The sequence below is a fragment of the Nymphaea colorata genome, chromosome 1 (genome assembly GCF_008831285.2).
Source record: "Nymphaea colorata isolate Beijing-Zhang1983 chromosome 1, ASM883128v2, whole genome shotgun sequence".
Taxonomy (NCBI): domain Eukaryota; kingdom Viridiplantae; phylum Streptophyta; class Magnoliopsida; order Nymphaeales; family Nymphaeaceae; genus Nymphaea; species Nymphaea colorata.
The window spans coordinates 38,542,185-38,568,631 of record NC_045138.2 but is presented as its reverse complement, the minus strand read 5'-3'; the positions used below and the strand labels follow the sequence as shown (position 1 = coordinate 38,568,631).

The following is a 26,447-nucleotide window of genomic DNA, read 5'->3' as shown; positions in this document are numbered from 1 at the left end:
AGATTTATTGGAAGATAATCTCAAACTTACTAAGTTGGCTCATTTTTTTCTCTTGTCCAAAGTTTGTCTCAACTGCCAAGTCTTACAAGGAAGATATGGAAAAAGATATATATCTAAGCTTGCAAATGGTAAGAAAAATATAGCATTGAAATTCCTTTAAAAAGCAAGAGAATTTTTATTGACATGTTTAACTTAGTCAGAACATATACTAATAGGTTTTCAAATAGATATAACATAGAAAATGACATAGGCTATATAGGATGGAACTGATCGAATTGTTGGTGGATCCATGAAAGTCTTGTTTTGATTAAGGGGTAGGCTTGAGCATCAAATACCTAATACCGGGCCTGGTTCGATTAAAATAAAAAATAATAATATATATATATATAATTATTAAATAAAAATAATAAAAAAATTAATCGGGCTAAACCAGGCCCCATCGAGCCAGTTTTTAGTAACTGCAAAGCATCAATATAACAATAAGAAAAATTTTAAAACTGATAAAATCTCTTCCTGGTTGATGGGTGGTGAACTTGAGAAAAAAAAAAAAAAAGGAAAAAGCTTCACTGAGTATCTCCCCACCCATGCACCCTCGCCCCGCCCATGATACGGTCCTCGCAAGGGAAACTCTAAATAGTTGCAAACCGGTTACCACCTTCGTTGTATTTATGAATTTTTTCGACATTACAAGAGATCACCATCACCATGTGGTTCTGCATGCTGTTAGTTTTATCTTCGACTAATTAGGTATAGAAGAGTTTGAATCACCATGTCCAGCCAAAGGAATGTAAAAAATAATTAGCAGATGCATTGAAAATAGCAAATGTTTGTAGCAGGCAAGAAGGGCATTCTGCCAACAAGAAAAAGGTAACTTTATGGTTGGGCTGTCCTCAAAAGAGCAACGATTGCCCAACAAAAGAATCAAGAATAAAAAGTTCAACTCGATGATTGGCCAATGTCAAGAACGTAAACTTTCAATATAACCACGACAATGACCAGCATACACCTTTCAAAGTTTTATTTTGCTCGCTTCGCGAGGCTGCTATTCTAAAACAAACTACAATTGCTAAATCAACCCGACAGTTTTGCACCTTCTCTTCTCTCTTTCTCTCTTTTTTCACGTCTGTTCACATTCAGCCTTTCTTCTTCTCCTCTTTTATTCAAGTAGTCATGCCGAAGAACAAAAATCACAAATAATGTTTTCATAAACTTCAGGAGCAAAGCACGTATTCCCTTGACAACACAAGATGCCATAACTGTTTCTAATAAATATGGGTGCCAGACCTTCACATCTTATCTAGGGATATCCCACTTGTGATTGAACAGAACAGAAACTGTTTATCTCACGAATAGGTCCTATGGAGCTGTTGAGAGCTCCATGTGACCTTCACAGAAGTCCCAGGAAATATGATCGTTGGAAGCCTTTTGCTGTCTTCAACATAAGGAAAATCCACTGTGAAATGCAGCCCCCTGCTCTCATGCCGAGACAAAGCACTACTAACAACCAACCTTGCACAACATATAAGGTTCCTCATCTCACATACTTCAAGTCCAACCATGTGAGTTTTCCACCCAGAACAGAACATGAAATCTTCCCATGATTTTTCTAACTCCCAAAGTTTCTCCTCAGCTATCTCTAACCTTTGAGTTGATCTCACTATTCCCACATAATCCCACATAATTGTTTGCAATTCCTTCCGCATAGATCCCGTTATCCTTCTGATAGCTTTGAGGGTGTCTTGCCCAAGAGAAAAGGGCAATTCAGGACGGACCCAGTTACTTGAAGCCTTGAGATCAAGACCATGGGTTGACTTGGAAACATGATCAACAGAAGGACCCACTGCCCTTTGTGCAAAAACAAGAGCTTCAAGCAAAGAGTTGCTAGCAAGACGGTTGGCCCCATGTAAGCCTGTGCATGCAACTTCCCCAGCAACATAAAGTCCACGTACAGCTGTTTCACCATGAAGACCAGCTTGAACTCCTCCACACATATAATGTGCAGCAGGGACAACAGGTATGGGTTCACGAGTTATGTCCAACCCACTCCGGAGGCATTCCGCTGCAATAGTAGGAAAGTGGGACAAAATTTGATCCCTTGGCTTGTGACTTATATCAAGCAAAACATACTTTTCTCCACGTTTTTTCAGTTGGTCGTCTATGGATCGAGCTACTACATCCCTTGGAGCCAACTCAGCTCGTTCATCATACAGTGGCATGAATCTTTCCATAGATTGATTATACAGGATTCCACCATCTCCACGAACAGCTTCTGTGATTAGAAATGCATTTTCTCTTTCTTGTTTAACAGGCAATCCTTCATCAGCCAAGGCTGTGGGATGGAACTGCACAAATCTGATTATAAAGAGCAGGATGAGAAACGTGCACTATGTTATTAAGCATTTAAAGTCTCCTAAGAACTTGAAATGCTTACTCCATGTTTGATATGACTGCATTTGCTCGGTGTGCCATTGCAATGCCGTCCCCAGTGGCTACCTGAGAAGTAGTAAATTGTGAAAATAAGATTGATGTACATGTGGTTGTTATTTTAAAGAAATAAGTGGAGAGTAAGACGCAAAGGAAGTGAATGAATAAAGAAATTATTGCATAATAAGATTATAGAATATGAAAGAAGCCTAATGATAAAGAAGGAATAAGAAAGACGCGCCCCTGTAATGGGCCTCACCAAGACAACAATCAGAACCTCTATCTTTTACAGTACTTTACAACAAAATCACAGGTAAGGAACCTATGTCAAGACAAACACTTTCCAAGAAACCTTTGAAAGCCACTCAAATAAAATAAAGTCAACCACAACCTCTATCCTTTGCAATATTTTACAACAAAATCACAGGTAGGGAATCTATGTTAAAACAAATACTTTCCAGCAAACGTTTGAACCAAACATATAAATTAAAGTCTTTGTTGAAGACCTTCCAACTGTTTCACTTGATAGAAATGCTTATAACAAGAACATAGCATTTGAAAAAACTAAACTTCCTCAGATTTCATAGCGAAATACTATGGCCTCTTAGATACTGTAATTTAAAACATGTCCAAGAAGGTAAAGTTTACGTACCAATGGGTTCGTAGTTGAGGGATAAATATGCCCCACTCCGCCTGAAGCAAGCATGGTTACTTTTGAGATGAAACGGACAATCTGAAAATTAAACAAGACTAATGAAGAAAACCTCAAATAAAGAATATGTAATCCAAATAGCATCTCTAGTCACTCAGAATGATAGCTGGTGCCTTTCACACCATGCCCTTACCTCTTGTGTTTCAGTGTTCAATGTATCAACCCCATGACAAGAAATCTCCTGGGCGTTCTGCAAAAGTCAAAGACAATGTAGTATGAGCATGGTGCAGTCAGAACAAAAGTTCAATCAAAGAAACATCCAAAGGTCGGCTCACTCAGAAGGCTATGATCCACAAGTCATTGGCTTGACAACTCCAGCTAACTAATTAGTGAAGCAACCACTCGAGTAGATACGTGAAGGTAGTTTGATTTCAGTTTTTGTCAACAATTTTTGGCACATTTTACATGATACCATTTCCACAGTTTCATGATCTTTGGAAACAGAACCTTCAGATACCAAATATGCACCAACGCATTTGAGACTGCTAGTAGACCTATCTTTGTAAGATTACAGCAGAATAAATAGCATATCAGATCAAGCAGAATCAAAGTAATTTCGAAATACAAACCTGAGAGGTCAGCAGATCAATTGCAAAATGGTGCTCAAACATAAATATCCTAGGATCATTATCAACAGCTTTAAGTAAAGCACGTTCAATTTCTCTTCCGGTCATATCAGCAGCATGAACAATTCTTCGATGAGAATGCCCGCCTTCTCTTGCAAGATGTAGGTTTCCATCTTCCCCATAGTCAAATGATGCACCAAACTCATTTATTAGCTCTTTGACTCTATCTGGACCTTCAGTACACACCACCTAAATGAAGATTGTGCATGTAAGTATAGATTTACAGCTGCAGAATAAGGTATATTTGGAAATTTAAAACGAAAAATCTTGTTGAATATATAGAGCATCCCAAAGATGATACAAGAGCAGAACCTAATAAAAGAAATACCAAACCCAATTTCAACTTCAACTAAGATAAAGAAGCAAGCATACATCAACCTTAAAAGGAAAATGAATAGAATAACCAATTGAAAACATTTTGAAATTGACAGTACAAGTCCATCTGCTTAAATGCAATGACAGCCTTGCTAATCACCTTAGAACGCCAAACTTATCTCACGTTGAATTACATTAAAATTTATCTAAGTGACTAATCTAGCTGATTTATGTTTGATTTCCAAATGAACCAACTGTCCATGAACACCATGCACAAACAACACTCTTTCAGCCTATATTTTGCAAATGGCCTCATGTACATGCGAGCATGGTTCTCATTAAGAATCAACGTTTGGGTCATGTTTTGTCAATTAAATCTATGTCACTTTGAGGCTTGGAAATTTATAAACAATTTCAGGCCTTTGATTTTGAAACCTTGCAAAACCATGCTCATGCAACATAAATCATAATCCTATATATCCACTATCATGGATAATCAGTCCAATAGTTACTCAGGTCATCCTCTTTATAGAATTTAAAAGTAAACTTCCCTTTTAGAGCGAGCAAAGTGTCTTAATCAATAGCCTAATTAGAAAACAGAAACTCTTTACTTACAAAATCCAAATGTAATAGTTGCCTCCATTTTACACCTCTCTCTTTCTCTCTCTCTCTCACTCCCCCCTTGCTCTCTCTCTATCCCCCCCCCCCACTTTGCTCTCTCTCTTCCGCAACCTCTCTAGGGAACTTCATATTGTACAACTTGATCTATATATGCTTTTTGGACAAATGCATGCACATGGTGCCAGCTGCATTGTGACTAAATCTGAAACCACGGGCCATTCAGTTTTGAAGTTCTTGGAGAAACCTGCATGTATAAAGAATATTACTCCAAAGGGTGGTTTCCAACTTTCTATTAAACAGACAATATAATTATGGTTGGACATTCAATACGACTATTTAATGCCAGGATCATGACTGTACTGCTAACACATTCAAAAGATAACAAACTTATAGAAGCTCAAAAAGCATGCTAACGCATTTGCATGGATGGTAAAGAGTTGTCAGCTCTGATATGTCAAAGTTACACAACCATTTCTAAACAAGTAATCATGTGCACATTAAACAAAGGAACCATATTCATGCTGCCAAAACAAACAAAACCTCGCTACATGGAAATTAGAAGGGTTTGAAATTGAATTGAGTTCAGGTCTCCACACGTCTGGTCCTGTAAGAGTAGCCAATGTACTGATGAGAGTACATTGACAACCAGATGAAGGGTTTTTGTTGCTGGGCTACATAGCATGGTGAAATAGATGACAACCTGATTTTGCTCTAGAAAATCTACTGAATTTTTAGTATCAACATGCATACACACACATATCAATATAAATAATGCATACGTATATCAATAGAGATAAGAAATTGCACATAGTTCTGTTTTTTTTAACCAATAAAATTATTCTAATTGTCCTCTTTGCTCTTTAATCTGTTATATTATGTGCTCTTTTTTCTTTTTGCAGATTTACCAAGTTTATGTTCATCACTACCTTTCGCTATACATTGTCATCATATATTCAGGATGTGAATTGGTGAACAAGTGACAAACAATGTAATCCAACTGCCACTTCTAGGGACCAGATCAGGTGAGCCGGCACAGTTCTAAGATCAACCAAATGACATCTAAATTGCCCCTATGTGTGCCCAGCAGCCTTCCGAGTCTTCACCAGCATATATGAAGGCGCAAGACAGACAAACAAAAACTCACATAATTATTGAAATATTTAAGCCCTTATTAAGAAACAACATATAAGCATAAAAGTGATATAGGTTCTTACTCTGACGGTTTCCTCATCACACAAATATGCCCCTGCAACAATGGTATCTCTCATGTGGTTCTCAACAGAGTCAGAAGGACTTAAAACAGCACTTACACCACCCTGAGCATAATTTGTATTACAATCATGAGGTTCGGCTTTTGTAATGACAGCAACAGTGCCATATTTGGAAACATCAAGGGCATAACGAAGGCCAGCAACTCCACTTCCAATTACTACAAAGTCAAAAAATTTGGTTGTTTTCTCTCTGATGCTTGACTGTATCACTGTACGTTTCTTGTTAGGAAAAGAAGATACTCGATGGCCATAACCTTGAACCTTCCACAACCTGCAGCCACCATGTAGCCTGTAAAGACATACCAAGCATTAAATTATGGACAAAGTAACACTCAGACCGTACATTCAGAAAAGTTTGGAATGGCTCAAATGTGCAGTGAGAATTCTAGATGAAACCTGGAGGGAAAAAACATGAAAAACAATTGCACTATAATTCTGTAAAGTGTAATCTGTAACTTCTCATAGGGCCTTCACAAATAATATGATTGAAGCATCTGCACTAGCAGCGCTGCTAACAGACCCAAGTACAGTAACAAAACATGTCAATAAAGTACAGTAACAAAACATGTCAATAAGAATTATTTTGAATTTATGGTGCCTTTCCAAAGGCACAATACTTTAAAGATAGTGCAATATATTAGGACAGTGGATCTGCAACAGTTTTTCCCAACTAGGACAGCAACTCAAATTTAGATTGCACACTGTGTACATGTTTTTATTGCAAAAAGTAAAGCAGGAATACAATTAGAACTGCAAATTCTTAGATATAAACTTTTGTGGCCATTAATTGTTGAAGAAAAAAGAAATCCTGTAATTTAGATTTGAATCAAATGACACAAATACAAGATGCTGGAAGCCTGGAACTAGACCAGACCAAAAACCCTACCAACCATGCTGTAGTAATAGGCCTAAAATATCAAAGAAATCACATACACTATTGTGCGAGTGGGAGGATGTGAAACTCTCTGCGCTTAAATACAGGGTTCACTAATCAAAGATGTGATAAAAATAATAATATACCATATGTTTTGCCCTTGAATGAATTTCTTGGATTTTGTGCCAAACACTGGAGAAGAAAACTTCTGATCATTATTTAAATCCAGATGAACTGTGTGGCGCAGGTTTACACTTCCAGAGAGCACCAGACTTGCCATCTACAAAAAATTCTATGAAGACACTTAAGTTAGAACACTTGTCAAGCAGTCACATTCAAACGAAAGCATCAATGCTCAAAGTGCATAAGGATGAACTTATTATATTAGAACCAAATCACAGAAAGGCATTAGTTACTTGTCAACAAATGAAAAAAAAGAATTTAAATTTTAGTGTAAATGTACTCTTGCCATTCTTGACGATTTAAGAGAGTGGAATGAATCTAATCCCACTAAGAATCTGAGCAGCAAGACATACACACAACTACTGAGCAAAATATTGAAGATACACAGTTAGCAATTAGTTTGTGCTCAACCTAGTGACTGGTTCATAATTTGGTATTTACTGTCACAAGGCCAATCTGAATATACAAGAAAAACTTCCTTTTTTACTGGAATTTTGGTTCTATGTTTTGTGACCTCACCAACGTCTGCAACTGTAGCCAGCTTTCCAAACATCAATGTCAAAATGATGGAAGTAAATAAACTTTATATCCATTTTTGAGCCGCATCCGTGGTGGAGTTTTGCTGTATTTGCGTTCACAAACTACACGATCTTCCTTGGATTTTCTCAACACCGAAGACAACCGGTTCAGCACCAAAAATTAATGAAGTAGAAAACTATCTGTGTGTGCATATATAATACATAGATATATATAACAGAGGAAAGGTTAGATAAGGTGCCGTAGGCTCATTGTTAAGAATGAACAATTGACAACCTTCTCTTGCAACAATGGCAGAATAACCATTGAAAATAACCAAGCAAAGAGCAAGATAAAGTACAAAGTTCATTGCTTCTCTAACCACCTAGAAAGGCGTCCTGTTTTCAGGGAAAGATCCAATACAAAGACCAACCAACTTCAAATTTCAGCAAAACAAACCACCGTGAATCACAATAAAAACAACCCATATCACAGAAAAGAACAGCAAAAACTAGCCAAACAAGTGAGAAACCATCATGGTTCTACTTTAGACATCACCACGATCACTAAAAAAGAAAAAAAAGAAACAAGGAACACGAATTCCGAAAGAACAAAAAAGAAAAGGAAAAGAAACCTGACTACCAAGTTCGATCTCTCGACGCGTTCTGTGGTTTGCTAACGAAGAACAGAATCACAGAGAAGATCTAAACAACACAAGAGGGAAGATTGTACTTACGATCCTTAGACAGGTAGATTCTCGCACTCGAATAACACCACCCGCCAAGGAAAACGAAAAGGAAACGCCTCCCCGAGTACTACCAATTACCAACGTTGCCTAGGAGTGGCTAGGCGCCTAGGAACACGAAATATATGGAGAAGAGAGCCCCCCTACACGATCACAGGCAAACCACGTCCCTCAAAGTTTCTGTGTATAAAATATAAACAAGTCCCACGCGCTTTAACTTTTAGAGCTGCCGATCATGGGCGTCAAACAAACGTAATCGAATTTTTCACCTTTTGTCGAAAATGATAACGCCCCCTGCTCAGAGGATCAGCTGCATGATTTTGTCGTCCAAATCCAAGAAAAAGAAAAAGAAATGGCGGTGGGCGGACGTCACGACACGAGCGGGGCCTTGTAAAAGTGGGCCGCGAGGGAACGAGTGGAACGTGAAGCACCCTTCTTTTTGCCGCATTTCTCGGTGAATTTTCTTTCATGTAATAAGTTAATACACTGGATGGTAACCGATTTTTTGGTACAAACTGCAACAGGGGCATCGATAAATCGGATTTGGATAGAATATCTGATTGAAGTATTTTTAAAAAAAAATCAGATATGGAAAAAGAAATTTAACATCCAAAAACAAATTTAATTATCCGATTAAAAAATTGGATGGGTAATAACATCCATTCAGGTTTGAATCCCGTTTTCAAGTAATTGTCTATCCGGATTTGGATTTCGGTTTAAATTTGGACTTAGATTCAAATACATGTCCTTTATTCAATATATATACATTTTGAAAGTCAAATTTTTGACATATCATAATGTAGTCCAGGTTGGTCAATCCAAAAGTAAGATTTAGATTTGGATGTGAAAGTCGAAATCAGATCCAATTCAAATTTAAAATTTAAATTAAGATACGATAACATTTTTCTTGATTTGTATTTGAATCTAAATATGTAAATATCAGGTAAATATATTTAATCTGATCTGTTGACATCCTTAAACACATGTTTTAGGATTAAAAACAGCAAAACAAAGTATTGATGGCAGAAGCAAAAATGTTGATCCTTACACATTATAAACTTAACTAGGATCAGAAATGAGTCAGATGCAGTATGAGGGCTTTGGCATTTTTAAAATTCAGTGAATTCAATTGTTATTGTACTATGTCCTACAACTAGCACATTTGCAACCATATGCTTAGAGAACTTCTGAATTTGTGTATGCCCTTATCCATTACCACTAAAAGAGCGGATCAGTTATTTATTATGGCATTCCACCTATGTGACGATGTAATGCACCTTCAACCCGGCTCTACCATGTAATTTCTGCCGTATAGCGTTAAGGTGGTTGACGCATTCTACCGTTGCATGTAGAATGCCGTAACAACCAAGTTGCCTTCTTAGAAGAGGTCAATGTCAAACACTTTCTTTTTGTTTTCATTCATAATATTTGAGACCAAAAATGGCAATTCATATAAACAAAAAAATGTTGCCTTTTTTAAATAATTGGAGGACCTTATAAGGTAGAGAGTAGGGTTCATGACAGTTGGCTCTTTTTAAGGAGAAAAAGTTCACCACATTATGTTTTTGAACTTTCATCTCATTGGATGTGTGGGCTCCACCTATCATCGAAAGACCTGGCTAGGGTTGCAAATGGGTTGGTCCGGCATTAATAAAAATTTGACAGAATCCTCAAACCAGATTTCGGCCATTTTTCGTGTCTACCCGCACCCTAAAGCGGGTAGGTAGGCCCGGCGAACAAGTGTATATTAGGCACCCACATGTTCATCCCTAGCAAGGCAAGCCTTTTTTGCAGTCAACCCTTGTATTTTCGTATGAATTTATCACAAGAGTAAATGTGTGGTATATGTTTTTTAGCAATTGTGCATCTATTTATATTTTCAATTCATTAGAACATTGGCAAAGTCAAAAAAATTTTTATTAAGAAGCACTAACATAAAAAATCAAGACACCAACATGTAATAAACTAAACTATGTAGATAGCTAATATGAAGAATATGAGTTCATATAAGCAACTGCCAACACCAGTCGATCGGAGATTATCAAAAACATATATATATATATATATATATATATAATACACACACCAAGATTCTTTCTCTCTCTGGAACATGCGTGTAGATAAAAAGTGATCCAATCCAAAAAGGTGACCGATGAAAGAGACCCTCTGCTAACAGCCAGCCAACCAAACAATGCACCTTTTTGACCAACAATAGAGAAAAGAAATAATAAGTTAATAACTGAAACCTTTTTCAGGAATAGATTCCATCATGCAAACAAGTTTGCTAAGTTTAATTTATTAATAGTTGAGAAAATAGTTACTTTCTAGGAAATCGTGGTTAAGGCGAAAGACTTTGATCGCTTGTCTAACAGTGTAAAACCCTAAAACTAGCACTCTCAGGGCTTATGCTTGCTTTGGCTTATGAAAGAGGTTGGTGCTCATAAAATTTAAACCCGGAGCTCATTTTTTACAGTCACTGGCTCAACCAGTTATGCCAAACCCCTTAGAACGCGATGACGCTCTAATTTGAAGCCATTTAGTGTAAAATTGTTTTTTTTTTTTAACTTCAAAGTTGAATTTCAGATGAGTGAAGGAGACCTACTGCTCAATAGAGAGCCGAAGCTCACATCTAACCTCTGATCTGACTAGCGTAAAGTTGAATTGACATACAGTTTTTGCATTTGAGTTGGAAGCTGAGTGCAGGACATGACCCGATTCAATATAGAGTTTTGTTCTTAAGATAGTCCATCTTGTGTTTGATTTGAAAAGTCAATTATGGGTTCTTAAAGACGACAATAATGAGAATGGATCTGAGAGTCAGTCAACTTTGGGCCACTGGGTCCAGACTGCTTACATCATCAACAGGTTGGTCAAGGGATGTGGAAGTGTCAAATTAAGTCCACACCTTATCATTTTAAAAGGCCATCCTTCCCTACAATGTAGACTAAAATACAATTCTAGGTAGTATTTTTCCATAGATTTATGGTCCATATTTATACTTTATGTTACAAAACTATGAGAGAGTGTGACTTGTGTTTTCTGTCGTTCCACCTGCGACGGTAAAAATGTTCGACAAACTTATAACACATAGTATAAGATATATACTTTTAAACATGTTTGAAGTTTGAACTCGAATTAATTTCAATATATGAAAAATGATTTTGGTCAAACTAAGAATGGCATAAAGAAACAAAATATCAGGAAAACTGTCATAACTCTGTCCGCTTTCGACAAGAAATCGCCACCAACATGTCGAATTGGTCAACAGGAATTGCTCTTTTTTTTCCTTCTCTGGTTTGGCTTTGTTGAGCTAAAAGATGAAAATTTTGAGTCCTTTTTTAGTGATGAACAAGGAAAAGCTTTACACCATTTTCACTTTTGTTCTTTAAAATCTGGCAAGCGCTATCTATGAAAGGTCAATAGGAGTCTTTTTTTAGTGATGAAAACAACAAACTTCACATCATTTTCACTTTCATATTGTGTCAAACATTGCATGAACGTAGATCCAATTTTGAGTCCTTTCTAGCAGAAAAAAAGGAAAAAACTTTGCACCATTTTCCCTTATATTTTAAATTGGAGAATAGCGAGACCTTCGCCCTTTTCTCGGTAGGTGCTTTATTATCGAAAAAGAAAACAATTTCATAACACAGGAAAAAAAAAAAAAAGAAACAACAAAGAAAAATCAATCCCGTCCCGCTAGAAAAAGTAATACCGAAGGAGAGACCAATCATGTAGAAGAATGGACCCACTTAGATGTGGGCCCCAAAGGGTAGCTGTGACATGAGGGTCATAGATTCGAGGAAATTTTGTGTCGAAAGCAACCTCTTCCAACTCCTCTCAAGTTGTCGATGGGTGCAGACATTCTATGCCCTTTTTTTTCTATTGTTTTATTTATTTATTTATTTATTATGCCTTTATTTTAATTTTTACTTATTTTAAGCTATGTTTGATAACTTTATATCTCAAACATGAAGTCGATATGAAATCCACAATTAAGTAAAAAATGTTGGACTCCTTTGGACAAGTTTCAACTTCTAAGTCCTTTATTATCCAACAAGAAAACAATTTTATAACACAAAAAAATTCAAACAACAAAGAAAAATCAATCCCGTCATAAATTATACTAGAAAAAGTAATACCAAGGGAAGGGAGAGACCAATCATGCTAAAGGGTGTGGAGGTTCCACCTTGTAGAAGACCTGGCCGAGCCCGCCTATGGAGGGATGTGGGGCAGCTCATAGATTCGAGGAAATTTTGTCTCCAAAGCGACCTCCTCCAACTCCTCTCAAGAGTCACAAACTCGCCCGATTCCTTTTCTCTATTCTTCTTTTTATTTATTTTTTACGTCTTTATTTTAAGCTATGTTTGATAACTTTATAATTCAAACATGAAGTCGATATGAAATCCACACTTTGTGTTTGTGGACTCGTTGTTTAAACAAACAGTGGATATTGGCACCCCAGTTTTTAAATCCAAATTATGTAGCAAAAACATGCCCAATGTTGGGACATAATGGGTCACATGCATTATGAAGGAAAAGAGTCCCTTGACTCGTTTTCTCAACAGCGTAAACGCTAAAGACCATAACTTTCCTCCAAGCAAGCACGACGAAATTTCGTCATTGAAAGGATAGCGCCCCACGGGTTTCCGTTATTATTATTATTGTTGTTATTTCTAGACCCATTCCGCCACAAATCAGAAGCCAGAAGGAGAGGGTTGTCGAAGGTACAATCTTGTACTTTATTGAGTTCAAGCTCACTTTCTTGCAAATTCATTGTGATTAAATTTAGCAGTTGGAATTGGTCATAGCGAGAGATGGGTACATTTTGATGAATTCTTAGTATATATCAATTTTATCATGAATGGCGGTTAAGAAAAAAACAAAGAGATAAGTATTTTTGTCATTCATATTATTAGTTCTTACCTTTCTTTATGTTTTTCTTTCAATCATCGATCTGCCGCCCGCTCTGAGTAACTCTAGATAGTCAACGTCACTGTTTAAGTTGGTTATGTGAAAGCTAAGATGGTCGAATGTATTAATTTGATCTACAATGAAAAGTCAGGCAATGGCAGTGGTATGAGAGGAAGGGAAACTGGCAAGCGACAGAAAGAAGACAAAGTCCCTACAACAAAATTGAGAAAAAGAGGGAAAAGGGAAACTCAATCTACAACAAAATTGGGAAAAAGAGGGAAAAGGGAAACTCAATCTACAACAAAATTGGGAAAAAGAGGGAAAAGGGAAACTCAATCTACAACAAAATTGGGAAAAAGAGGGAAAAGGGAAACTCAATCCACATTTAAGGGAAAAGAAACCAGGAGAGAGTGCGAGACAGAGAGGGAAAAGCTTTTGCATGGAGCTGCAACTGAGGACTGTCGCATCGCTCGAATTAGGTACTGGAATGGACATGGAACAGTCACAGACTACCATATTCAAAAGGTGTGCCTATTTTTTTCGGTTTAGGCAGTTACAAAACAATTCGGCTCAAATTTCAAGAAACTTTACTTAGCCTCCCGTTTTGATGTAAAATTTTTCTCTGGAACTCTATGTCGTTGGAACAAAACAGACTTGCCAATGAGTAAGTTACAGATCAACGTTGTTACCGAAAGCAGCTTTTGGACTACCATTCTACCTGCACGTCTTTCCTTTCTTCATCTGAATATGAAGCTCGATTTATAAGATCCGTGCTAATGCAGTTCAGTTCACTTGTTTTCTCATGTAAAAAGTTTCTACCACCCATTTCCTCGCTTTGTAAGAACCTGATTTTATAATAAAAAACTAATGCGAAAGAAACTAATTTTGACACCACCCAAATTCTAACAAGCCGAAACTTTGTTATAAAGACTGCAATGTATCTTAGATTCAGGTATGCAGAACCCACCTGCAAGGCTAAATTTCTCCCACCCAAAAGCGGAGAGAGAGGATGAGCGATAGAAAGAGCTTGCAGGAAAAAATTAATCACAACGTTCAGCAAACACCCCGGTTGCAACACGGATATTACATACAACTTGACGTTCTAAAATAAGCTACTTAAACATACAAAATCGACCCTCTATTCCAAGTACATGCAATGCAACCATAGAGTTACATGGAAAGGCAACGGCTCCATTTCTTCTTCTTTCATTCAATCTTTTCTTTTTAACTTATGGAGCTGCCAGCAGCCTCTTCAGGCCTGCCTTCTGTTCGCCTGTTAATCTTGGGGGGAACTTTATGTTGAACTTGATCCTTAGATTACCTCTTCTGGACGGATCCTTGGGCTCGGGCATTCCCTCTTTAGGGACCACCTCTTCATAGTCAGGATGTATGATGCTGGTGATTGGGATGGATAAGCTCCTTCCATCAAGTGTCGTCAAGTGGACCGTGAAACCGGTTAGAGCTTCTACCAGAGAAACCTTCTGCGTGGTGACCAAGTCATTGCCCTCCCTTGTGTACACGTTGTGTGGCTTTTCGTCAATGATGAAAACAAGGTCCGCAGGAATGACATTAGGTTGCTCATTGCCTTTCTCCGGAAATGTGATCTTGGTTCCCTTTTTCCATCCTGGCTTCACTTCTATTACCAATATTTCCTCAACTGGAAGAGTTTTCCTGATTGCATCCACAGGAGTAAATCAAAGTCTGAGTACAATGAAACCCAATGTTGCTTTTTAAGTAACAGGTAGAAAAGATGCCAACAACAAAAATAAGTAGTTCATCAAAACTAAACATATATTCCGACCGTTTTTAAGACATTACCTAAAGAGACGCACACACAGTGTGAAGCAGATCAAATAAGTTAATAGATAATCTATGTTCCCTCTCGTGATACTCTTACATGATACTGGGAGAGGTTTCTCCACAACAGTAAATAAGGACTCAATTTACTTTACGTATGTGGGGCACATGCACGCACACAAACAAAGGCACAAGACTGCATGTGCATACACCCATGATGCACTATATACCAGTGCAGCTACAGGTAAGTAAAAAGAATTGTTCAAGCTCTGAGCAACAAGATGCATGACTACATGCATACAATTGCACTCACAAGAAATACATGATTACATGTGCATATAGCAATGGTGCACTTTATACCTGCACAGCCACAGGTAAATAAAATATCATTCCTACAGCAAGCTCCGACCAACAAGATGCAGGATATAAACATGAGCTAAAATTGCACAGCTTTTATACTCGTTTTAATTATTAGCAATCTCATGGCTAACTAATCATCATCATCATAAACGATCAGGTGGATTATCGATTCAGTTCTCAATCAGGTGTACCAATTCCATACTTAATGCACAACCACCCACACACCTCCCACACAATAAAACCTTTACTCTACTCTACCATCATAGAATAATTTAAGCACTCAGCTTCCCATGGCCTTAAGTAGTAGACAACAAAGAAATTTTATGTTGCAAGACAGAGTTGCCAGCATGATAGTCCAACCTAGCTTCAAATTTGCAATATTAGTCATTACAATGAGATGGTGCATAGTGGACTGAACTATTGTGGATAAAATATGCACATGAAACATGCCAACCAGGAAAATTTTCATGCTAGATGAAGATCACTTCTTTCTTCATGCAAGTTTACAAGAATATGGGTGCTATTTTTTTTTTTTTTTTTTGGCCTCAGATACCCTTGAATGATGTTCGACGAAGTTGGATAACCAAGATAACTGTGCCATGCTAATAACCCCTGAATCATCCAAAATCTTCTGCATGAGACCAGTAAATAGTTTATAATGTCACAGCACCACTTGGAGTTAGGATGAAGTAGGAAAAGGCACTGATGAAATCTAAACACCAGCGCCAAACACCTCAGAAGCCCATGATCGAAACATTAAGCAAACTTTGCATCACTTCTGGAAATTACTCTGAAGCCGTACATGCTGCAATGGACTCACCACAGTAATTGATACTATCATCTTGCAATGACCAACCAAGTCCCTTACCCCCCATAAAACTATTCAACTACAATCAAATCTTTTGGAAATTTTGTTCCCAATAATTGAAAGGAAATGGCAGGTTCCTCTATAAGATATACTTTTCCTGCAGGTGGACTGTGCATAACTCAATTAACTCGAGAGTCAAAATTATACATGGTATCATAAAATTTCGATAAAATAAACCCCGCTTGAGAAGTATAGGAAAGAGATGGGTGAGACACTTTACAACTAAGATAGGCAACCAATTAGCCTCCATTAGGCAATCAAATGATCAGCTGAAGGATATGGTGTAGGAAACAACTGTTACCTAGCACTCTAGCAGAAAATCCCTGGCTCATAATGTCATTATGCTTGAAAGAACTGCTCATGTGCCCTGCCCTCATACACACTAGGTTGATTTTGTAGAAACTAGAAAGGTTATCTGCTTAAGCAATATCTGCTCCTCAACAATACCCTACTTGTGCAACTAACAGTTAGAGGCTGGCATTTCATATGATGCATTTCATAAGTAATAATGAAAATAATTTGATTCTTTCAATTATGACATATAACCCTATGAAAATTCTTTTGCACAGTCACCATTCATGCTAAATGGAAGAGCCCACTTGAACTCTTTTTTTCAAATGGCTAAGAGACTTGCATCTTGAACTCACACTGAATTTCAAATATAGATATGAATTATTACACTTCACAAAGTCAAGATATAACTAAACCAAATAGATGTGCATTATTAAGCTACCAATGGTCATGGTGAAAACAATTACTACGAGCTGCAAAACCTGACCAATTAAATGCAAGAAGTGCAAATAAGGAGAACAAGAATTATCAAACGCACACAAACAAAGGTTCTGCAAAAGCAAGGGTTTCACATGATTTACATTGGAAATTCTACAATTTTATAATGCCACCTACCATAAAGAGAGCTTAAAAAGGCAATAACAACAATTTTAGAACACTATATCATCGCATATTAGATTGCCCACAAACGTGATTCTGGAACAAAAGCACTTGCGCATCTGCTGGAGTCATAAATATATTCTGAGATAGTAACATTTGTACTGATATTCATTCTGGATAAGGCTACCATTAGGCACAGAAATGAAGTGCTATTGTCACAAAGTGGGTTGAAGTTTAACTCTTAGGAGAAACCACTTCTGGAAAAGACCAACTTAGAGCTACGTTCATTTTGAGCCTGATAAAAGTAAGGAGCCTCTTCATTGAGGCTTTTCTATTTCTTTCGCTGGACAGGAAAGAAAAAGACACTTTTATCAATGACCCAGCTGCAGGAACTAATTGAAGGAAAAGCTTAGCCTTCTAAGGTTGTTTATCTATTGCAACCATGGACAAGAATGATTGTGCAGTATACCCCAAATAATTGCGCAAGCAACAAAGGGCCACATACCATTCAATTTTTAAAATGATTGAGAAAATACCAGTGCATTTTCTGATCATTGAACCATTAAGAAGAAACTTAGAATATGTACAGCTTGCCATATCAAAATCTTCATATTTCTAGGCTTTCACAGTTTTGGCTTGTGTATTCGTAATGATGCCATGAGCGCTTAGGGGCGTCCCTAAGTTTATCGGACAAAAGAAGCATTCCGTCTCATTTTAATCCTATAACCTTTGAGTGAACAAAAGCCCGATGACCTGGACTAACCAAATTTATCTAGAAAAGGGGGGGATAAAACCATACAAAAGAACTTCGAAACAAGCCAATACTCATTTTATCTCCCAAAGAAAAAAAATCGGGAATGAGGAATTTCCAGTAGCAGATAGGGAATACGTGTAGAGTAAAATTGTATTACCAGAAATCGTGTCAAGCAATCAAACAAGAACCCAATTCACGTCGTGAATTTAGCATAGCATGGGACCATTCATATCATGAGTTCCTCAAAAGATTAACCAGCAAAACAATGCAAACCAGATTGACTTAAACAACTCACCCACTAGCATCTGCGATTTCCCTCGAGATCTTCATCTTCTTGGTGGTGCCTTTATAGAGATCCTCCAGGCTACAGGGCAGATTATTCACAACAGGAGCAGACTTCCGCGGCTGCTGCTGATGCTGATGCTGATGCATCGAGGCCTCACCGAACGATCCGAAGAAATCATCGCCGAACATACTCCCGCCAAACCTCGAAGCTCCTCGCGGGCCACCACCCATGCCGCCAAACGGGGTCGAAAACCCGAAAAATTCGGCGAAGATGTCATCGGCATTCCGCGGGTTGAACCTGAAGACGTTGGGACCTCCGGCGTCTCCAGTGGAGAAGAAAGTGGAACCACCTGATCCCGGCGGCGGCACCTGCCCCTTCAACCCTTCCTCCCCGTACTGATCATAGATCGCACGCTTCTGGGGATCACTTAGCACCTGATCAAGACCATAACCTACGTTAGTGGGTCAAAAACCAGATAATACAATCTAGAGAGACAAGCCATACGAGATAAAAGGAGGGAGAGGAGATGGGTACGTCGTAGGCCTCCGAGATTTGCTTGAATTTGGCTTCTGCTTCCTTCTTGTTGTTTGGGTTCTTGTCGGGGTGCCACTTCATGGCCAATTTCCTGTAAGCCTTCTTGAGATCATCGTCTTTCGCTCCCCTGTCCACCTGAAGAATCTTATAGTAGTCGACACCCATGCCTTTGCTTCCTCCTGAATGTCGCCGCCGCTTCTTGTAAGCTTCTCCTTCAAATGATTGACCTTCCCTGCCTCTGTGTTATGAACCGACGACGACGATGATAATAATAGACGATAGCTGTGAAGGAGGGAGGATAAATGTGAGAGAAAGAAAGAGAGGGAGATGACAAAGAAGCAGAGACTTCGAGGATCTGTCAAGATGTCCAAGAAAGGGGTGGAGAAAGATTAAACGGGAAAGAGAAGCACCATCTAGAAACTTCCAGACCCCGTCCCGCCTACCGCCTTCCTGCACCTTCTACTTCCCCGTCCCTCCCCTCTTTTGAACATTTCCACAGGGCGGACTAAACTGTAAGCTATTGCATGGTACGGTTGCAAAAAAAACTTCCCGCAATGACGTTCAGCTGCAACTTTTCTTGCGCGACTTTGTCTGATAATTAAGTTGATTGATTCTTTCGGTCAATCTAAGTGGATGGTGCTACTGGTATTTCCTACACAGAAAACATAGGTTCATTGTTTTTGTTTATACAGCAATTTTATATCTAGCACTACGGACGCTGTTGAGTTCATAAGAAATCATATTCAAGAAACATAATTATATCTGATTTTGTTTGCATACATTTATATATATATATACATACATATATATATATATATATATATGGACGAACCTCAATCACCAAAACTAGTAAAGCCAAGAAAAAACTAGAGCGGGAACTTGATTTAGAGTCTTGATATCTTTGGCAGGATGATGCTTCTCGAAAAAGTAGCCCAACTTTTTATAACTTCATAATGCCTCAATTGCTTGACAACCAACGACGTTAAAATAGAATATTTGGGCTGACTACACCTACAATCAAAGGCCATAAATCGTGTGCTCATATTAAGGGAATTCACTAGATCCATCAGCCAACTGTACCACCTAAATTGGGTTTAGTTAAAATGGTCTCTTTCTATCAAGTCCAAATCCAAAGTCCATCCATAGCACCAAAAGTATCACTCCTAAGGCCAGCCGGCTCGATTCAAGTCCAGCATCAATAAAGATGTGGATATTTTGGCTCTTATGGATCCGAAACTTCTTGTACTTTACCTGACCAAGTCCAATTCGTTGCATTCCACATACTTTAGTACCAGGCAAATCGAGTTTGGATCATGGAACTTGCTGTACGGATCTGATTGATGGGGCGACCCAATTGCTTTGTACAAATTTTTTTTCTTGGAGAATATGTACTTTTCCATACCCACTAAATTTTGTTGGTGGATTTTGGGGATTCCATTTTTAGTCACTGTAACTTGAACTGAAGTGCCCCCATCCTTTTGGGGGCCCAAGTATTTTGGCTTGCATGATCATTTTTAGCAACAGAATTCTTTTAAACGTTTAATTTTTTCTAAAAGAAAAGGCCATTACAGCCCGATGCATGTCGAACGATGAACCATATTTTGGTGTTTGGATCCTTGGTTCAGAACCGAGCCTCCGATCTGACCTGTTAGGAGCCTTTAGATCCGATAAATTAGGAGGATCAGCTCCATGAAACTGATACTGAAGGCATTACTGAATTGAATATATTATTTAAAATGAAACTAATACTAATGCTAAAGGGAAATCAGGAAATGAAAAGAAGAACAGAAAGGTGTTCACAATCAATCTCAATCGATTCTTTAATTCTTTCAAAACCTTTTAACATGCATAAGTTTGTCACGTAGTAAGATCAGGTTTAGATCTAATATCAAAATAAACCCCAAACGATGTCCTTGGCTCTAAATGGGATACAAGGATTCAAGGCTTATGCCGACAATGTTTCGTTAAGATTCAAAATATTTCTCTGTTCTAGAGCAAAATGGTTACAAAGCAGAGCCACTGGAAGGTTAAAGTGAGAACAAACTACCAGAACTTTTAGGTGATTTTTCAGCCTTTTTCTCAGCAGATTAACTTTCCATAAGAAAGTTGTCCATGAAAAGAAGGGGACGCACCATTAGATAAAAAAGCTTCAGCCGCATCGCCTTCCCATGGCAGGTGAGTGTAACAGGCACACTTCAAGCCTTGTTATGCAATAAATATCACAAGCGAGCAAAAAACTTAAGAATGCCACCATCCTTACCAGAAACAACCTTCCTGGATCTCCTGTTTTTTGAACTAATAGACTTTGCAGGTCGAGAGTTAACGCTTTTCTGAGAATCAGAAATCAACGCGTCATTAACAAGTCCATCACCACCACCACCACGACGGCCCCCATTGATACTATCTTCATCGCTAGTAACGCAAGAGAGAGGCTCCCTGAGAACGATTTTCTCTTCACGGTCCGTGAAGTTCTCGTCGGTGCCATGATCATCCTTTTTTCTCTTCTTCTCGTTCCTGAAGAGAATCTCATCCAAACAGCCTACTGGTTTTCCTTTCGTCACGATTTGCCTTCCTTCTGATACAGCATTAGCAGCAGGAAGGCTCCCTAGTGAATCAACAAGTCCGTCACTATTACTGCCAGCACCAGCACCGCCATTACCACTGCCTTCATCGCTAGTGACGCATGAGAGGGACCCACTAAAGACCGAGACCACTTCACCACCGGATTTTTTACAGGCAACATCATCGCTCTTTTTTCTCTTCTTATTGTTGCTGAAGGGGTTGTTATTGAGGAAGGATAGTGCTTTTTCTTTCATCACGACTTGGCAGCTCTTGTCTGTAGAATTAGTAGCACAAGGGCTTCCCAGTGCATTAATTCTGGAACTGCAACCACCACAACCACCGTCGTCACTATCTTCATTGTTACTGATGCGTGATAGGTCGCCGATAACAACGCTCACTTTACATTCTGTGACTCTTTCATCAGCAACACCATCACCCTTTTTTCTCTTCTTGTTGCTGAAGGGATTGTTATCAGGAAAAGCTACCTCTTTGTCTTCCATCAAGATCTGGCTGCTCTTTGCTGCGGAGTTGGCAGCATAAAGGCTTCCCAGAGCTGCAACTTCCCTTATAAACCTTTCATCATCATGGTGATCAGGATTTTGATTGGCTTCATGATTCGCTTCTTCTGTCCCGCGTTCTACATCAGCAAACATATGAAGAGTATTATTCAACAGGTTTGCCGAAGAGAGATAAAAATGGGAGAAAATAAAAAGGTGCAAGGAGATCCAGGAAGTATGGCTGGTAAAAGACCCGAAGTGACCATATATTCTTCGTTCGATTAGCCTATGATTTGGTTACCTCAGATTTTAGATCCATCATGTGGCATCCTGTGACAAAAGATCATCAAATGAAGGATTTTAAGTCAAACCAAAAGTCAACACTGAAATCGTCATTTTGGTTTTGTAGTCAGATCTCCGAGAGGGGAGGTCAGTTCTTAAATCCATGGAGTTCCAAATCTGAAGATGTTAATTTAAAATAGATTAAAGGTACTCAAATACTCCGGCTAAACATGAGCGGACTTGTTTTTGAAGTTTTTTTTTTCTTTGTAATATATATATATATATAATAGAAACCTGATATGTACTAACAATCCATGTATAACATAGTAGCTACTCTTTTTCCTGGTCTATCGTGGTAAGAATCGTACGATGCAGTGAAAAGATGTCTTCTTTTCTGATGCCACTAACCTGCAGTTGCATCTACTCTCATCTCTTCGGCAGAGAAAATGGTGAAGCTGCTTTGTTCTTGGTCGACATTGATCTGGGGACGGGAACTGCAAAAGGCCTCAAAGGTAAGCGGATTGATGTGACCTTCTGCAATGGCCACTGCAATTGATGGATCAAGCATTCTGTGCGAAATAGATGATCAAGGATAACATGAGAACCATAAACATTGCAGGACCAACCGACAGGGCAGGGTCGTCCTGTTTCCTTGAGATGCTTAAGCATGGTTCTTGTGAGAGACTTTGGGTGAAGGCAGGCAATTCACAATCATTCATGCGTCAATCAAGACCACCTTCCAGTGATAGTGCGATTCCGAGCGATGTGAGGAAGTTTAAAATGGAAAAGAAAAACAATAAGAAGATCATTTTTTCCCTAAATGAGTGTGTTTGTGAGTAATCATGCATGCAATGAAGAAAACCTCAAAGACTAAAGATGCCCTCCCAAGTTCTGCTTTCGACAAGCCAACTGAGAACCCTCCAGTAACTACATTGACTAATCCCTGGAAACCAAGGTCAAATACGAAGGATACGGGCCAAGAAATTTGACATCATTGTCAAGCACTTCAAGAAGCTTCTCTGGCAATTCTTTTAGTGGCATGAGCACTTTTCTCTTAGAATCATATCTGCAATAGAGATGATACAGTATGAGATATGGCATACAAGAGGTGACGACTGATCATGGAGGTAGAACTAAGGATGCAAACCAATGAAATAAAAGGCATCACATTATAGCGTGATGAAAAACTGCAGTCGCTACTCTGAAGGCTTCAGCGTAACCTTCTGGCATTTGCCGACTTTTCTCAAACTTGAGTATAGACAGTACCTGTACATCCGCAATTAAGAAAAAGAAACAAATGAATGGATTCGTTTCACCGGCTTGCTACATCAAGAATGACAACTCTAAATGAAATAAAAATGAATTGGACATCTTATGCTCTCAGTTCAGAAATAAATTAGCAGGAAAACTCGTGCTATCGAGGAAACTATACAATTTTGTTTCGCTGGGAGAAATAAAGTACAAGTCTTACAACATTTTGTACGACCATGTCTCGCTGCTGTACAGCCCTGGGAATTGTCTTCAACAAAATGACTTCATTCCTAACAAAACTAGGAGAAACTATGGCAAAAACCTGAGCAGACGGTCATACAAGTTCGTGTTATGACCTTATGTTTAAAAGCTTCGGTGATCAAACCATTTTTCTGTTAGCTACTGAAGCAATCCTAGTTTCATTTGTTCGACTTGAACATATCAGTAGGGCAACAAGATTCATCTTGTTGGTTATATAAAACTCTTGGACTTTCAGAATTTTTTTTCTTCATTCATGCATTGACGACATTTCATACTTGCCTATTATTTGTGAACAAGGTTTCATCCTAAATCAAGTTCACTATGCTTTGCAGTCTACCTTCCAAAGCCATTGAGGATGAGGAAAAAAAAGTTTTAAAAGATCAAGCTGATGCTGCAATAAGAGATCCGTTCAGGAACTTCTTGTATAATCGAAGCATTATTCAGCAGCTGTTCGAGACATTTCAGTCTTGACATCTTAGACAGCACCGAGTCAAAGTTCAAAATGCGTGCCATTCTTTTTTACAAAATTTCTTATTGAAATTTCACCCTACTTGCATTTCTTTTATTATTATTTTTGCCTGGCTAGGTATTTTCTTAATTGAATGTCTAAATGCATGAACTGATGAAGCACAGGAAAGCATGTTTTATTAATCAATGCAATGTGAGCATGCTACAAACTTTCATGTGATTGATTAACAAAATATAGCAGAAGCATTATCAAAATAAAATGACCTATGATCCTGTCCAGTGTAAAAAATGATTAGACAATTAAATGAATTAACTGTTGCCATTTTCGAAAAGAAACATAAGCATCAAGATATAATGCATACCCTATCAAGGTTCCTGTATTTTGATACTAGCAAGTGAGCTCTTTTGATCCCAATGCCTGGTACGGATGGTAGAAAGTCGCATCCAGCCAATACACACATGCCTGTATAGAGAGGAAAAACCAAACAAAATTGCATAGATCAGACAACCCAAAGATGGTAATAGTTTGTATGCCCAAACGCAACAAGAAACTAGGGTTCATTCATATGGTCCACCTGTGAAGAGTTCCTGATCGAAGTTTCTGAACGACAATCCACAAGCATTCGACTTCAACACATCATCCATCAGTATCTCTTCACCATGGCCATACCGATCCATTTTGAATATAACCTTTCAATTGTTGAAAAAAAAAAATCAATGTCAAGCACTCAATCTGTTGGCCCAAACGGAATAGACAGAGATTGTTCATACTGCTCGGCAACCATAAGCCAACAGATCACTATCTTCCGTTATAACAGCTGATATTCCACCCTCTGCTTCTTCTAGCTTTGACAGATATGCCAGTTGCGCATCGGCTTCATATGGCGCAACTATGAACTCCACCTGCTCTGCTTTCAGGATCTACATTGCAACAAAGAAATGTGAAAACAAAACAAAATTCCAAATATCGTAGTAAGCAAAGATTTTAGTTGTAGACCAATTTTTTATACTCACCGACCTGAATCAATTGGTATGCTGTAGATGGAGTTATGCTAACTGCTTTCTGTTGGGAAAAGAAAATTACAAGTAAAAGCAATCATCAGAAAATATATTTTGCCGTTGTAATTTCAGAACTCAACTTCGTACTTATTTCCCATGCTCATGACAAGACTAAAACGGGAAAAAAGGAAATACCTGAAAGAATTCGATGGCTTCAGACATGTCGCCTTGGGATAGCTTCTCTTTAGCTAAACTCAAATTGGTTGCTCTCCTCCTGTTGCATCAACCAATAATCAAAATAAGTCCATGGGTCCACCAAAGATCAACTAAAAGTGAGGCAGATCAGAGCCAACAAACACACTTCCAAAAATAGAAGTGAGAGATTTTGAACTCCATTGTTCCGCAGCAGCGCAATGAAAGTGATCTCAATTGTTAACTGATTGATCACGAATTTGATCAATCCTCAAGGGCGAGTAATCAAAAGCAAGCCAACTGCGAACCTCTGACGCTCAAGCTCCGTTGCCGATTTGCAAGGAATGCAACCACCATCAAAGATAACAACAGGGACGATTTTATGGTGCCGAAGCAGATTGATCCGGTGCATGAAATATTGGATGAAAGGGGCGCGAGATTCTCCCCAAGTCTGGTTCATACATATCTCCATGCTACAGGCATAAGCTGAGCCAACAGAACGAACAATCCTTTACGATCAGTAATCGATATTGCCAAAGCATAATCAGAATAAACTTCGATTTACCTCCTTTGTGGAGCCATGAATAGGCATCGATACCGACCTGCATTGAACAACTGAAAAATCTAAGATGCTGAAAGAGCGAATCGGACAATGCAAAAGAAAATGATAGAAGCGATTTCATTTCAAAATTTTACCCGTTTGCCTTTGTACTTTTGGATGTGAACGGGGTGAATGAAGGGCTTCATGAATCTCAGAAGCTCTTTGATCCCCATTTCTTCTGCTTCCCGACTGCAGACGAATGGGAGCGAAGAGTGAAGCTCTCGCGGCGATGGTGGTGGTGGCGGCGGCAGCAGCAGATGCTTCCATAGGCTTGACTCCCCTTCCCGCCTCCTCTTTTTCTGGTTTTTCGGGTTTTTGGAATTTGAAGGAGGCGGGTGAGTTTCGCGCGCTTTTTGTTTAGAAGTAACCGCGTGACCGGAGTAGTACACCTAAATCTCAAGGAATGCATCCAAATGTGCCACGTGTGCATATCGGGAAATAGTTTACCTTATTTACAATTGGTTTTCCTCGCCCGGATGAAAACTGAAAACCCCAGTAAATTTTAAGAAGTTAACAAATATTTATCTAAACAAGTTCACGTCAAAATAATTTTTGATAAATAACATATATCTCTTGGATTTTGTAAGCTCCCATAGCAATATACTTAAGGAATGCTTCATATTTGTATCTCAAGTATATATAATTC

At 38.5% G+C, this 26,447-nt stretch overlaps 3 protein-coding genes across 6 annotated transcripts; all 3 read right to left on the bottom strand.

The window, feature by feature from the left end:
- Window positions 1-788: 788 nt before the first annotated feature.
- On the bottom strand, window positions 789-8,680 carry LOC116264853 (L-aspartate oxidase 2-a, chloroplastic). 3 transcript variants are annotated; one of them, XM_031645295.2, is made up of 9 exons: window positions 8,557-8,680; window positions 8,279-8,467; window positions 6,990-7,135; window positions 5,913-6,258; window positions 3,706-3,951; window positions 3,270-3,326; window positions 3,077-3,157; window positions 2,432-2,493; window positions 789-2,352 (listed from the first exon to the last, which is right to left on the bottom strand). In XM_031645295.2, exons 3-9 carry the CDS (start codon window positions 7,121-7,123, stop codon window positions 1,344-1,346), a joined length of 1,935 nt encoding a protein of 644 aa, XP_031501155.1. In that variant the 5' UTR covers window positions 7,124-7,135; window positions 8,279-8,467; window positions 8,557-8,680; the 3' UTR covers window positions 789-1,343. The 3 variants fall into 3 exon arrangements, with proteins under 3 accessions (XP_031501155.1, XP_031501163.1, XP_031501146.1); XM_031645303.2 differs by having other exon boundaries at window positions 6,990-7,123; window positions 8,279-8,599; XM_031645286.2 differs by having other exon boundaries at window positions 8,279-8,598.
- A 5,416-nt stretch (window positions 8,681-14,096) lies between these two features.
- On the bottom strand, window positions 14,097-19,211 carry LOC116265410 (uncharacterized). Of its 2 annotated transcripts, XM_031646005.2 has the most exons (4): window positions 19,099-19,211; window positions 18,689-18,970; window positions 18,164-18,588; window positions 14,097-14,869 (listed from the first exon to the last, which is right to left on the bottom strand). In XM_031646005.2, exons 2-4 carry the CDS (start codon window positions 18,851-18,853, stop codon window positions 14,428-14,430), a joined length of 1,032 nt encoding a protein of 343 aa, XP_031501865.1. In that variant the 5' UTR covers window positions 18,854-18,970; window positions 19,099-19,211; the 3' UTR covers window positions 14,097-14,427. The 2 variants fall into 2 exon arrangements, with proteins under 2 accessions (XP_031501865.1, XP_031501857.1); XM_031645997.2 differs by lacking the exon at window positions 19,099-19,211 and having other exon boundaries at window positions 18,689-19,092.
- A 1,272-nt stretch (window positions 19,212-20,483) lies between these two features.
- Window positions 20,484-26,077, bottom strand: LOC116255895 (uncharacterized). The gene is made up of 12 exons (XM_031631985.2): window positions 25,897-26,077; window positions 25,766-25,802; window positions 25,509-25,686; window positions 25,204-25,282; window positions 25,028-25,072; window positions 24,781-24,930; window positions 24,585-24,699; window positions 24,372-24,472; window positions 23,198-23,295; window positions 23,003-23,095; window positions 22,438-22,598; window positions 20,484-21,887 (listed from the first exon to the last, which is right to left on the bottom strand). The coding sequence occupies exons 1-12, from the start codon at window positions 25,972-25,974 to the stop codon at window positions 20,908-20,910; spliced, it is 2,115 nt and encodes a 704-aa protein (XP_031487845.1). The 5' UTR covers window positions 25,975-26,077; the 3' UTR covers window positions 20,484-20,907.
- Between the last annotated feature and the right edge of the window lie 370 nt (window positions 26,078-26,447).

Excerpts from the sequence above, each read along its gene's own strand:
- LOC116255895 (XM_031631985.2), bottom strand. The coding sequence starts at position 25,974 with ATGGGGATCAAAGAGCTTCTGAGATTCATGAAGCCCTTCATTCACCCC. Across the intron at positions 23,296-24,371 it reads AATACAGGAACCTTGATAGG|GTACTGTCTATACTCAAGTT; the intron begins GTATGCATTATA and ends GCGGATGTACAG. Across the intron at positions 22,599-23,002 it reads GATGTCAAATTTCTTGGCCC|AATGCTTGATCCATCAATTG; the intron begins GTATCCTTCGTA and ends TATTTCGCACAG.
- LOC116264853 (XM_031645295.2), bottom strand. The coding sequence starts at position 7,123 with ATGGCAAGTCTGGTGCTCTCTGGAAGTGTAAACCTGCGCCACACAGTT. Across the intron at positions 3,327-3,705 it reads TTGATCTGCTGACCTCTCAG|AACGCCCAGGAGATTTCTTG; the intron begins GTTTGTATTTCG and ends TGACTTTTGCAG. Across the intron at positions 2,353-2,431 it reads GCAGTCATATCAAACATGGA|ATTTGTGCAGTTCCATCCCA; the intron begins GTAAGCATTTCA and ends CTTTATAATCAG.
- LOC116265410 (XM_031646005.2), bottom strand. The coding sequence starts at position 18,853 with ATGGGTGTCGACTACTATAAGATTCTTCAGGTGGACAGGGGAGCGAAA. Across the intron at positions 18,589-18,688 it reads AAATCTCGGAGGCCTACGAC|GTGCTAAGTGATCCCCAGAA; the intron begins GTACCCATCTCC and ends GGTCTTGATCAG. Across the intron at positions 14,870-18,163 it reads GAAATCGCAGATGCTAGTGG|GAAAACTCTTCCAGTTGAGG; the intron begins GTGAGTTGTTTA and ends GGATGCAATCAG.